The 12,262-nt window shown below is 38.0% G+C and overlaps 1 protein-coding gene across 1 annotated transcript in view; it reads right to left on the bottom strand.

Moving 5' to 3' along the window:
• NOX3 (NADPH oxidase 3) overlaps positions 1-10,531 on the bottom strand; it is a 39,421-nt gene extending 28,890 nt beyond the window's left edge. Inside the window, exons 1-4 of the mRNA XM_036380705.1 lie at positions 10,487-10,531; positions 9,730-9,825; positions 9,417-9,527; positions 7,568-7,652 (exon numbers count right to left, since the gene is read on the bottom strand). Of these exons, the coding sequence (XP_036236598.1) occupies positions 7,568-7,652; positions 9,417-9,527; positions 9,730-9,825; positions 10,487-10,531 (337 nt within the window). The remainder of the gene's footprint in view (positions 1-7,567; positions 7,653-9,416; positions 9,528-9,729; positions 9,826-10,486) is intronic.
• Between the last annotated feature and the right edge of the window lie 1,731 nt (positions 10,532-12,262).

The following is a 12,262-nucleotide window of genomic DNA, read 5'->3' as shown; positions in this document are numbered from 1 at the left end:
CCCTGACCATTTAAAAAACCTTTCTAAAAGGCAGTATTTGTAGTAAACCAAATATGATGTTCTTCTCTGAAAAATACTCTCCTAAAATTTTTTATTCTCTTCTCTTCTCTTCTCTTCTCTTCTCTTCTCTTCTCTTCTCTTCTCTTCTCTTCTCTTCTCTTCTCTTCTCTTCTCTTCTCTTCTCTCACCTTTTTCTCCTCTTTTTTTAATTGTGACTATGTGGATGAAAATAATGTTTTACTATGCTAGTCACTGTTTAATCATAGATGTAAACACAGGATTATATGCATAAGGACCTTTGGTATTGTTGGTAATTTATGTGCCTATCTACTCTAGTGAGCTCACTCACTCACTCCATATTCTGAAGTCCAGCTCCTCTTCAGCACCTGGGGACAGCTGTGTCCATGGGAGCATGAGTTAAAGTAAGATGCTGGCCATGGAAATGGTTAAAGTAGCCAGTGCAAGAAGGTAAAACATTCCCTCCAACAGTAAGTTATCCCATGTGTCCACACTGGAGTGGGGCTATTTTCACTCTGTATTTCTGAGGTGATCCTTCTAGAGCAGTAGATGTGCTGTGGTTGGTTGATTGTCAGGATGCACTTCATTCAAAATGTAATGTTAACTTAGGGACTCCCCCGGCCACTTCTTGACACCTCATTGCCTCATGCTTAGATATTCACTGGGAGATGAAAGACCTATTTAAAAATCCCTGTTACATTAAATTTAAAGTAAGGCTTTAAACCAAATCACATGTCCTAGTCGCTAGGTTGACTGGTTATTCTATTTTGAGCTGTCTCTTGATGAAGCCCTTAACAAAAATAATCCAATATTTATTGATATAGGCATCCCAGGTGAGTATCCTGAGCACCCAAACTGCAAAGTCAACCTCCCATTTCTCCTGAATCTTTGTCCCGATGAATGATAAATTATTTGTACAAGCTGGAATTGCTTCAGCAGGATGGAGACTGAATCCAAAGGGGTATGAACTGCAGAGAGATAAAGTGAGCCTGGAAATTAGAAGACAGATTCAAGCCATCAAAGGAATGAGACTCTAAAATAACCTTTTGATAAACGGGATAATGGGATCAAGCAGCTTTCAGCCCAAGGTTGGTAGTTTTATGAAATGGTGTGCATGACATGACTGTGAGCATCAGAGGGTGCTGGACTCTGGCCTGGCATGTCCTGCACGTGCTGTTATGGGTTAGGTGCTGCATGTGAAACAGCCTTGCCAGCATCAGGTGAAAGATGCTTCCTGGAGCCTGTGCATGAGAGTGTGCTCCCAGCACCCCAGCAGCGCTGGGAGCACTGGAAGGAAGGTGGCACTGGACCACAAGCAGCAAATGAGATGTGTGGATTTAGACTGTCAAAACCCAAGAGCCCAAGCTCTGAGCTGGATGGTTTAGGTGGCAGCTGTGTGGGGGCTGTGGCAATCTGTTCCCCACTGTACAGCTGATGCATAAGCAGTATATAAACACTGTTTATATATTTAAGTGTAACAGCACATTTAAGTGCTGAGTGGGAAGGGGGAACTGTTCCTACAATGGCCTTTCAGAACAGATGTGTTGGCCTGGTAAGGATGCTATCTGATCCAGCTGGAGGGGAACCAAGTCGCTGCTTGATGAGGACCTGATTTCTTTGACATCTCAAAAAGCTCACTCGTAGGACAGGAGTGTGGGGTAACAGATTTATGTCTTTGGTAAGTTGTGGAGTTACATGCAGCACATTTTCTGGGATGGGCTAAGGGAAAGAGGAAAGAAAACTTTCTAAGAATGGAAAACCCTGACAACGAGTCACTAAGTGGACTTCTACTAAGTAGTTTTATTTTGGCATCTATGAGTAATTACTGTAATTGGGCCTCTTGCTCTCTATACCTACAGGATGCTCTTTATAACTCTGGTATGATGTAAGAGTCCCCATAGCCTAGGGACCAGGAGAGTTTCACACAGTTAGGATCCATAGAGTTGTTACGCCAGAGCTTGCCTGCAGTCTGTCAGCTGCAGGTTTTGGATTATCTTTGCTCATTTAGAATTGTGATGTTGACTAATTGTGGAAGTTTGAGCCTGTGTTCATAGCAAAAGGCACTTTCTACTTTCACCTTCAAAACAATAGATTTTTTAAAGTGATACTGCAGACTATAAAATATTCACATGAAATGATGCCATTTCTGTTGTTTAGAAAGCTACAAAAATCTTGTACTTTCCCCAAAGTGCAGGATTCTACATGATTTGCACAAGTTCTAGTCATGTCAGCAGTGACAGGATAGCTAATGCTATCTAGTAAATGCTGAGTGTTGAGAGGGAAATGAGGTGCTAGTTTTCTCCAGACAGGCAGAGGTCCACATTTCCTAACAGAGCATTTCTAGTCTTGGACAGAAGAAAAATGGGTTTAATGGATATAGTTTCTCAAGAAGGTCTTGAGACTATAGTTGATGAGGAGTACTCATGTTGCAACTCTCCCCTGGAAGGAGAGATCCAGTTCTGGCAACCTAGCCTAGTAAGGTTTTTCTGCAGGCTATCAGAGCACACTGTTTTTTCCATCTGCACATTGTTCTGTTTCCATGTGTTTCTGTCAATGGAAGCATCATCATAGATTCTTTGGGATCTACCACACCTTCCTTTCTGGTGACATTCTCTCCAGCTTTCATCTGATAGGTAGAGGATAACTCAAGTGTAGAAGATTTCCATAATGAACAGGAGAGCTGCTGTTGTTGTTTTTATTTTCTGTAAGCTGTTCTGTGGTAGATGTTAATGTAGAGAGAATAATGATACATTGAAAAATATCTCATTCAGACTAATGATGTACTCAATATGTTGGTTTACCTGAGTCTCCCATGATCTTAGATATTGCCTGGAGTATTATTAGATTAATACTTCTGATGGTTTTTTTTTTTTTGTGCTGCTAGCAAAAAATGATGCAATCTAAAAATGAATTATAGCTGGATGGTAAGAGTAATGCAAAGATCTAATTCCATTTGCTGTGTGGTTCATTTAATGTATAATAGTTGTAGCAGAATAAAAATTCTGGCACCAAACACATCACCATTAACTAAAATATTTTACATCCCTAAAGTGCATTTTCTGAAGGTCTTTGCATCTGCAGTGTATAGAATTTACTAAGCAATTCCAAAATTACATATGCAGATTTCTGAAATCTCAGCTCACCATAGTTGGTAGCTATTTGCTCTGCACCACTTATCTGAGTTAACCATGAGGGCAAAGTTTAAGGGACTACATCTCAGAATTTTCAGTTCAATTTTTTCCTCATTCTGCATGTCCAAATATAACATATGGAATAAATCACCCAATCTGTTAAACAAATCTCTTTTTTATAACAGTTTATGAAGAATGAAGGATTTTTGTTGTTTTTAATGACATCTGGAACCTCTGAAGCACTTAACATACATTAATTTGTATTTGACCCTCAGATGTTCTATCTAGTCCACCTCTGAGATCAAATAAAAAGCTTTATTGGAAGGAGAGAGGGAGGAAAAGGATTGCTATTAGATCATGGTGTTTACTGTACATATCCTTAAATACAAAGAGATATAATTAAATTATCTTGAAAGTATGGTCAATTTAGCTACTCTTATTCAGCCAATTGTGCCTTCAGTGAAGCATGCACAATTCTTATTGAACTAAACAGAAATTTCATGTGTTTATCTGAGGACAAGATTTAACTCTCTCTTTTTCTGCATGCCTGTACAGGATAATAATCAAATTTGAGCTTGCTGCTAGCAGTTTAACATTTTGATTAACCAGCCTATCATGATAAAGTCAAAGGGTCAAATCCTGGCCTTTCTGCCCACAGCAAAGAGAACAGCTTTACAGGCAGATAACCCAGAATTCTGCCCCTCACCAAGGCTGGGGTTCTTTTTGCCACCCATTTTCTTGTGCTATTCCTAGTTATTCAGAACTCCTAATTCAACTTCATGATGTCTTTGTGGACTAAAAAGGTCCAGGTTGTATAAAAATTAGAAGAGTGACCACACATGTGGTGGCATTTTATTTTGTTTTTAAGAATGGTTATAAACATCAAAGAAGAACCTGACTTGGACCATTTTTTATCTTAGCTGGAAGCCTACAATCTTCAATTTAATATTGTTTCCTTCCTAGTACTTGCACTAAGTCTGGATTTAAACAATCTGACTAAAAAACAAAAAAGACATTTGATGGAAGTCTGATTTTCTGTAATTTCTGGAAGTACAACACTGAGGTATCAGCTAGACCTCTTTTGAAGATAGGCATCTGCTTCCTTGAAAACTTAATAATTTACACAAAAATGTGACTCAGGTCACCAAAACCATTCACATAGTTTACCAAAAATGGGTTGAGAATGGAAAGGTTTCCTAGTATTTTTACCTATAGATTTTTCAGTGCTTGTCAGAAGCCAAACACGCCTGGCATCACTATACTTCTTTCATCACTTCGCATGTTTTTAAAGAAGAACGCATTGCTGGAGTTTTTAAGGAGCAGGAATCACCATTTCAAACAGGAATAACCATTTCAATCAGCCTAACTCCAAGCAACCTGGCTGTCCTTCCCCTGTTTTCCCTTAATTGCTTAAACTTTATTAATATCATAATTCAAAGGTTGATGGATCAAAATATCTATATGACCTTTCTGCAAACACCAAAAAAATGCAAGCAATTTCTTCTTTAAGATAAGCCCAACATATCAAAGTAAAGAAGGAAAAATGCCCCCAACACTCGCAGTTCAGAAAATGTATGAATATGCTTTTTTGAGAGTGTAAAAACAGTACAGTAAGAAGTAGGTGCTGTAGAAAATATTATTACTATCTCTTGTGATGTCTTTAAGTTTCAAGCCACTATGTCTCAACTGAAAAGGCTCTTTCCAGTACAAAGCACAGAATTATTTGCACTGATCAAACTGAGAGTGCATGAAACTCTGATTTTATTCTAGCAGAGTTACAGGTCTATAAGGAAGATTTATTAGTGGCTGAATAACTCCCAGACAGCTCTTATCACAGACAGGCATGCAGAATGCAGGAAGCCAAACTAAGCAGAATTCCCTTTACTGAATTTTCAATGATGCCCTTGATTATAGATAGCATTGTTTACTCTCTCTCTTCCCTCCAACTTCCCTCTTCCACTAGTCTCTAATTATATTCCTTTATGACCTGACCAATTAAAGCCTGCTCTTGAATTTGTATTAGAGATGATGAAAAATTAAAGGTACAGATGTACTCTTTCCAAGGCCAGGCACACCTCAGCTGAGCTAGCTGCCTGTTAGAAGCCAGACAATACTAATGTTGCACTGATATTTTTAGCACACTATTAAATAAATATGCTGGAATAACACCACCTGGCAAGGCAAGATGAATACACGTTACTTTAACAATAAAGGAGTTTACAATTTTATATTGTGAGGCTAAGCTTACTGATCTGATCTTCAAATTGGTTTAACTTCTTGCTACCACATTTAGTCTATTGATCATACAAGGTTGTACATCCATTTAACTGAGAATTACTAAATTGCAATGGACTAATAGGAGTTGACTATGTTTTTGTGTAATAAAAGGCAATATAGGTAGTACTAGGATAAATAATGTGTCAGTTGAGAGGAAAATGGCATCTATTTACACATCATTTTAACACTGCTAGATTTTATTGAAAAGGATTCAGTGTACTTGTGGGTACCACTCTGAAGTGTTGCTTTTCTGTCACAATGTGTTCTGTAGACTTTATTTTTCTATGAACTTAAAATTGAATTTCAGGAAATTGAGTTCCTGGTCATTCTTTACACAAGTCTAACACTATTCAGTGATGTAGTGATTTCCAAATATGAAAAATGTTTCTCACTTGACTGTTAAGGAAGCAGGAATTCATAGGTTGTCATGCTTTGTTTATTAGACTTCCTTGTGTTCTGTTTTCTTTCTCAAATATCTCATCAACTATTTTTCCATTTTATATTTTATGAAAAAATAAACCAACCAACCTAAATAACAACCCAAAAATGAACCTTTGATTTCTCCCTAGACAGTGATTTAAATGAGAATTATATGAGCATGCTTTCTGTCATTTCACATTGGCTTCTGTGTCTTTTTACTTGAAATTAGTGAAACCATTAAAGTAATCACTTTTCTGATAGACTTGCACTTCCCAAACTGTCGACATTAATGCACTAGCAAACATTTCAATATTAATGTAAAAACCAAAAACATAAGAGGTTTGACTGTGAAGTTTTGCTTTCATTTTGGAACATGACCTATTATACACCAAGTAAAGTTGGTTAATTTATATTCCTGGGTTGATTTATTAATTAAAGAAGCAATGTTGCGCTCTGTAGGAATCTGTACTGTAGTGAAACTGAACTCTGATGAATGAGTGGACCTGACAGATAAGTAATTCATCATAATACACTGTAAGATGAATGCTTATATCCCATAGCCTTCCCCTTGGAATTCTTTAGCATGACATACTTTAGCTATTGGTTCCTGTTGGCAAAGCTGACTTCAAATTCTTGTCTCACGGCATGAGGACATTAACAGCCTACACACACAAAAGCAGCTCCCTCACACAGGCTGAAAAAAGATATTGGGACCAGAATTCACCCTGACAGCCTGGGGGTAGAACAGTTACCCTGTGATGTCTCATGCTTGCAAATAGCCCTGATTAATTCCTCTGTCTCTTTCCCTTTTTCTAAGAAAACTGTCTATCTGAGAGAACTATCTATCTATCTATCTATCTATCTATCTATCTATCTATCTATCTATCTATCTATCTATCTATCTATCTATCTATCTATCACAGATACCTCTCTATCTCTGTGTCCTCATGTCCTTCTTCACACTGACTTTTGTTCATTCCTCTCTGTACATCCTTTTTCCTCAAGCTATCTCCTGTTCCCCTCATGTTCTCTGAATTCCTACAAACTTCTCCAGGTCCTTTTACTACTTAGAGAACAGGAAAGTGCCATGTCTTTTTCCCAGCCAGGTGAACAAGCACCTCAGTAAGTCACTAGGACCAACAGAATAAAAAAACTTTGTTCTCAAGTTGCTCTTTTTCCCTCAAGGGGGCCATTAGTTTCCTGGATCAGTCACCTACTAAAAATAAATATCTAGAAATCCATTGGTTTTGAGACACCTGCCTCTCTCAAATTCAGACTAAATTTATTACCTGGTTGAAAAATTAGTGAAGATGTATTGGTGGGCAGATTTGTGGTGTGACTCATAAGCATATTTCCTTACAGAATCAGACAGTAATGCTATGTCATCTCCCCAAACATCTACCCTCAGGGATTCAATAAAAGTTATTTACACTAAATTTTAAGGGCACACAAATTGTTCAGATTAACTAAGTGGCAACTGGTGTTTACTATTCAGATTGAAAGTTTATTTCCTTAACAGTCAAACTCTTCTCAAGCAAAAAAGATTACAAATGGTTAATCAGATGGGACTCCTACACACATTTAAAGCTGCAGTCAACAAATGATTGCACTAAAATATCACATCTCAGAGCTGATGGGGATTACAGCATTAGGCAGAATCACTATGAAATTCAAAACAGTTCAAAGACAAAGAAGAAAAAAATAAAACCAAAAAATCTTACTTGCATTTAACGCTATTCCATAGGCAACCATCTTGTGAAATGTGATGTTTTTGTCAAGCTGTCTCCTCAGTGCTCCTCCACAGTACTTGGTGAAAAAGCAGAACTTGTTTTATATCATTCCTATTGGTGTTTACATCTCACATTTTGGAGAGGAGAAGAGTTCAGTACATTTGAAAATGGAATGCTGAAGGAATTCAGTGGCAGTTTTGGGTTAGTTTTAGGACTCAAGTAACTTTCCTGAGTGGCACCCCATGGTTTCTGAAGCTATTCATCCTACAAAAAAGGGTTTGATAAAGCTCTGCTACACTTTGCTGTGATTTGTGAGTGGTTTATCTGAGCTGACATCAACTCATTTGCGGGTGTAAGGACACCAGGCTGGGGCACCACTGCTTTGTCAGCTTAGCAAAACAGAGCTGAAGTGCTGGCAAAGCCAGCTTGCAATGAAAACATTTTCTCTCCTTTCAGGAAATGCACACCCCAGGAGGGTGGGGCTGTCTAGACCTCAGGTGGCTGCATGCTGGTGTGTTCCTGAGCCATGCTCCCATTATTGGAAGGGCTCAGCAGTGATGTGCTCATGGCCAGCTGGATGCCCCTGTGCAGAGCCAGCCTGGGGCCAGCTGCACTGAGCCAAAACTAACACACTCTGCTGGAACCCAGACAGCACTCATGGACAGGGTTCAGGCTCTGAGTGGTGGTGTGGGTGTCTGGGTTGCTCACATGACCTCGCATGGCGCCGTGCCAAAGATCCTGGCATGCATCCACATTGTTTCCCAGCTAATAAGTCTTCCAAAAATCTGGAGCACCACAGGATGTGATGTCAATACATAGCACCTCCTTGGAGAGGCACTGGATCCAGCCCGGTGCTGGCCATGGCTGGAGCAGTCAAGTTGCTCTGTACCATGCTCCTCAAGAGCAGACTATTCTCCAGAATAGCCAAATATTATCTGTGAGAAGAGTTCCAGTTCTCTGAGTTCTTACTCAGCATCTAAATGGGTGTGCATATATTCTGTGCTGATTCACAAACCGATTCAGAAGCCCAGGACACCTTTCCTCTTTTTTTTTTGTAAATGTTCAACTTGTGATCTCAAACAATTATTTAGGTTTTGATTCTCAGCCTAAAGACTGCTTAAAATCCAAGCCTAACAATCACGGAAGCAAAAAAAGGCAGAACTGAAATAAGAACCATCTTACTATAAAATAACTGTATCTTACCATCTCTAAATTCCTGTTGTTCCTGCAGTCATGAGTGATCAGTGATTTTTTACCCACATGTGGCATTGGAATTGCTCTGACTGTAGTAACTCAAAGCAAGTTGAAGTTATAGCTAAAGCCTTATGTACTTCCTATGCATGATTCCAAGGTTAGTGTGAATGTCTGTTACAAAAATGCATTTACCTCAAATGAAGACCTGGGTTGTGGCCACTCAGACAGAAGCATTTAAACATGTTCACTATTATCCTTAGAACATTTTTATCTATCTGAACAGTTTATTTCTGATTTTCACTTTGCAGCTACAGAGAATACACATGATGGATATGAATTTTCTCCATTTGGCCGAGTAGCATTGTTATGTCCCTATTTTGTGGCTTCTCACTTTTCTCTTCATGACACCATGCTATGCAGCAGCTGCCAAAATCAGTGTTGCATTTAGAGCACTGTGTTAAACAAGTCATTTGTTTCTCTTCAGTCATGAATACTGACAATTTAAATGGTAATAACTAGGCAATAGTGTACAGGCTTCTCTATCAAAAATTAAAATTCCTTGGAAAATGTTTGATATGGATAATACTGCTGAACTACAGAAATAAAAAAGAGAGAATATTATGGCTATTTGAGAAATGGTACTTACAATGCTTGCTCCTCTTAAGAATGAAATAAGGTTTCTACAGACTGGTAACAGGATTAGCATGCAGTTAAAATTAAGGCACGTTGCAGAAGCTCTTGCCCAAGCCAGGGTTGACTGTACATATAACAGCATAAAAAAATTAAATTACAAGCTTGGTATAGGAAGAGCAAAAGAAAGAAAATACTATATTAATATAATGCTCTTATATGGAAAAATTACTATTGAAGCATCAAAAGTTTTATGAAGGATGTAAATAAAATCAGACTATGAATACATTCTTCTCGTGAAGCTCTTTAACAATCAAACTCATACTTACTCCCAGCATAATCCGTGTATAAATGTAAGCATTGTCATCTTCATACCAGTGGAAGGTATCAATAAACAAATAGAAGTTCAGTCCCAGCCACACCAGCTACAAAGCAGACAGGCTACAGATTAGTGACATTTACAGTATTTTTTAATGCATAGAAAACTGGCTATGGTTATAGTTTTAAGAGAATCTGAGAGATGTTTCAGAATCAGTGTGCAATACAGTTCTTGATCACAGATGATAGAAATCAGAAATGCCTGCTGAAATGAGGCAGGGTTACAGTCCTGCCCCCAGTCTTGAGTAAAGGATAGTAAAGGATATAAATGATGTTTACTGTGTCATGGTAAACTTGCTTTTAAGCACAGGCCTTAACCCAGTCTCTAAAAAGGAAATAAACGCTAAAATTTAAAAAATCACAGAAAAAGAGGGAATTAAGAGCTAAGAAAATTCCTTTCTCTGCTCCCCATATACTAATCACCAAACTGTCTGAAAATAAATCAGAATATAGTTTCAATTATAATTGCAAACCCCTGTTCCCTTTACCTGAGGATTAAAGTACATTGACTTAAAAATAATTAAAAATAAAACACTAAGACTTTAAATTGTTTTTAAGACTAGTTATAAAAAGGCTGCTGAATATTTTATAGCAAGTTTTACATTAAGCTTGGGAGTATTACTGTAAGCAAACCATAAAATGTCTTTTAAACAAGCTTAAAATATTTATATATATCCAATTAGACTTTTTAATGCTAAAAATACTCACTAATAACAGCACTGAGAGTTTTTCATTCAAAATCCAGCATCCCATCCTGAGTGTCTCTCCCTATGTTAGCAGCAGCTGACTCTTGCCTTTCAATGTAACCTGAGTTCCCTGTCCATTCCTTGAGCTTTTCTACTGACTCCTTTTGTCTTTAGTTTTTAATAAGCACCTAGTGGGAGCATGAGTTCTCTCCAGGAATTTTCTAATTAAAGACTGCCTGACAAGAACAGATCACCTGAGTGACATCTCTCATGATCTGTGTAAAAAAAATGCTGGTCATTGTCCAGTCCTTTTTCTCTACAGAGTTATTTCTCAGCAAATGAGAGATGCTGTCATTAAATTGTCCTCTTGTACCAGCATGTATTTGGTTTTTCTTTTTTTTCCCTTTGTTTTTGTCTTTTGAACAGGGTGCAACATTTCTTCATGATTTGTCTTTTAATTCAGTAGCACATGGCAGCATCCCTGATGTGTGTATAATATGAGAATATGTCCTGGTGAGGGCACTGCATTTACCCTTGGTTCCCCTTGCCAGAAGCTGTGCAAATTCTGCCTGTAGTAATCTCATTCTTTCTCTAGTAAAACCATTTCCTTAAGGCTTTCCTGACTTGCCTGTGAGGGAGACCCTTCTGTGACAAAATAACTGAAAATTTCTGAAAGCTGAAATGCTATCAAGCTCAGCTACAGTTTTAAACCAGGCTAATGGCCTTTAATATGAGTTAGCAGAACCATGAGAGTGTTGTTACAAATGCTTTGAATGCAAACATTTACGAGAGATTTGCTTTGAGCTTTATTTTCCTTGGATGGTAAAATTAAGTATTATTTAACAAACTTTATGACATGCCATGTGCAGTAATTTGCCCCTGTCCATTATGTAACTCGATATAGGCTGTCCCCCCAACCACCCCCTTTATAGCAGCTTTGGTAGTGCAGGGGCTAACAGGCTAGTGAATCTTGCTGTGTTTTTCAGAGGTCAAAAGATGAGGAAACAAGGGAGAAGGGAAGAAGAATGTGCAGATGGTAGGGAGAAATACTAGTAAGGTCAGATGCCAATTTTAACTACTTTAAAAAAAAAAAAAAGGAAGGAGAGAAAATCCACTATCTGGATTAGCTGTACTTCAAAGGGAAATGCAGCACTGCGATGTTCAGCTTTGAAGTTCAGCCGATCCAGACAGCAATTTTCTAAACTGAGTTAAAACTGGCATCTGAAATAGATTTTTTTTCAGAGTACAGCAGATTCATATGCTGGTTTAGGCTCCAAAATTTGTCTGGATCAGCAGCTGTACTTCAAAGCAGCACATCTCAGTACAGCATTTGACTTTGAAGTGCATGTGCTCCAGATGCCAGTCCTCTTAAAGGAGCCAATGAATCAACTGCACTTTAACTTTTGTCTGTTGAAACAGCTATGCTTTTTCTCATATATAATGGTAATGTGTGTGGTCTCGAGTATGGCATCTCTCAATAAAAACATAAAGTTAACAGAAAAGCTCTTTATTGCCTTATTTTGTACAAAGGACCTGGTCAACATCATTTTATTATACTGATTTGCAGTGATCTCAGCCAATTTCTAGCACAAACTATTCAGACAAGACTCAGGAAAGGACACTTTATTGATTAAATATGTAAAGGTATTCCATTTTGTTGTTGTTTTATCATTATGAGCTACAACTGTCCTAAAAAGACATAGAAAAAGGATTAAAAGGGGTTCATTCCAGTATATGGGTAAAAAGCAGTGCTGGCCATGCTGAGTTCTCATGCAAGAGACAAGCAACTCTGTCATTA

This window comes from Molothrus ater, chromosome 3 (assembly GCF_012460135.2).
Source record: "Molothrus ater isolate BHLD 08-10-18 breed brown headed cowbird chromosome 3, BPBGC_Mater_1.1, whole genome shotgun sequence".
NCBI lineage: Eukaryota > Metazoa > Chordata > Aves > Passeriformes > Icteridae > Molothrus > Molothrus ater.
Note: the sequence above shows the minus strand (reverse complement) of the source record. Positions and strands in the feature narration are given on the sequence as shown.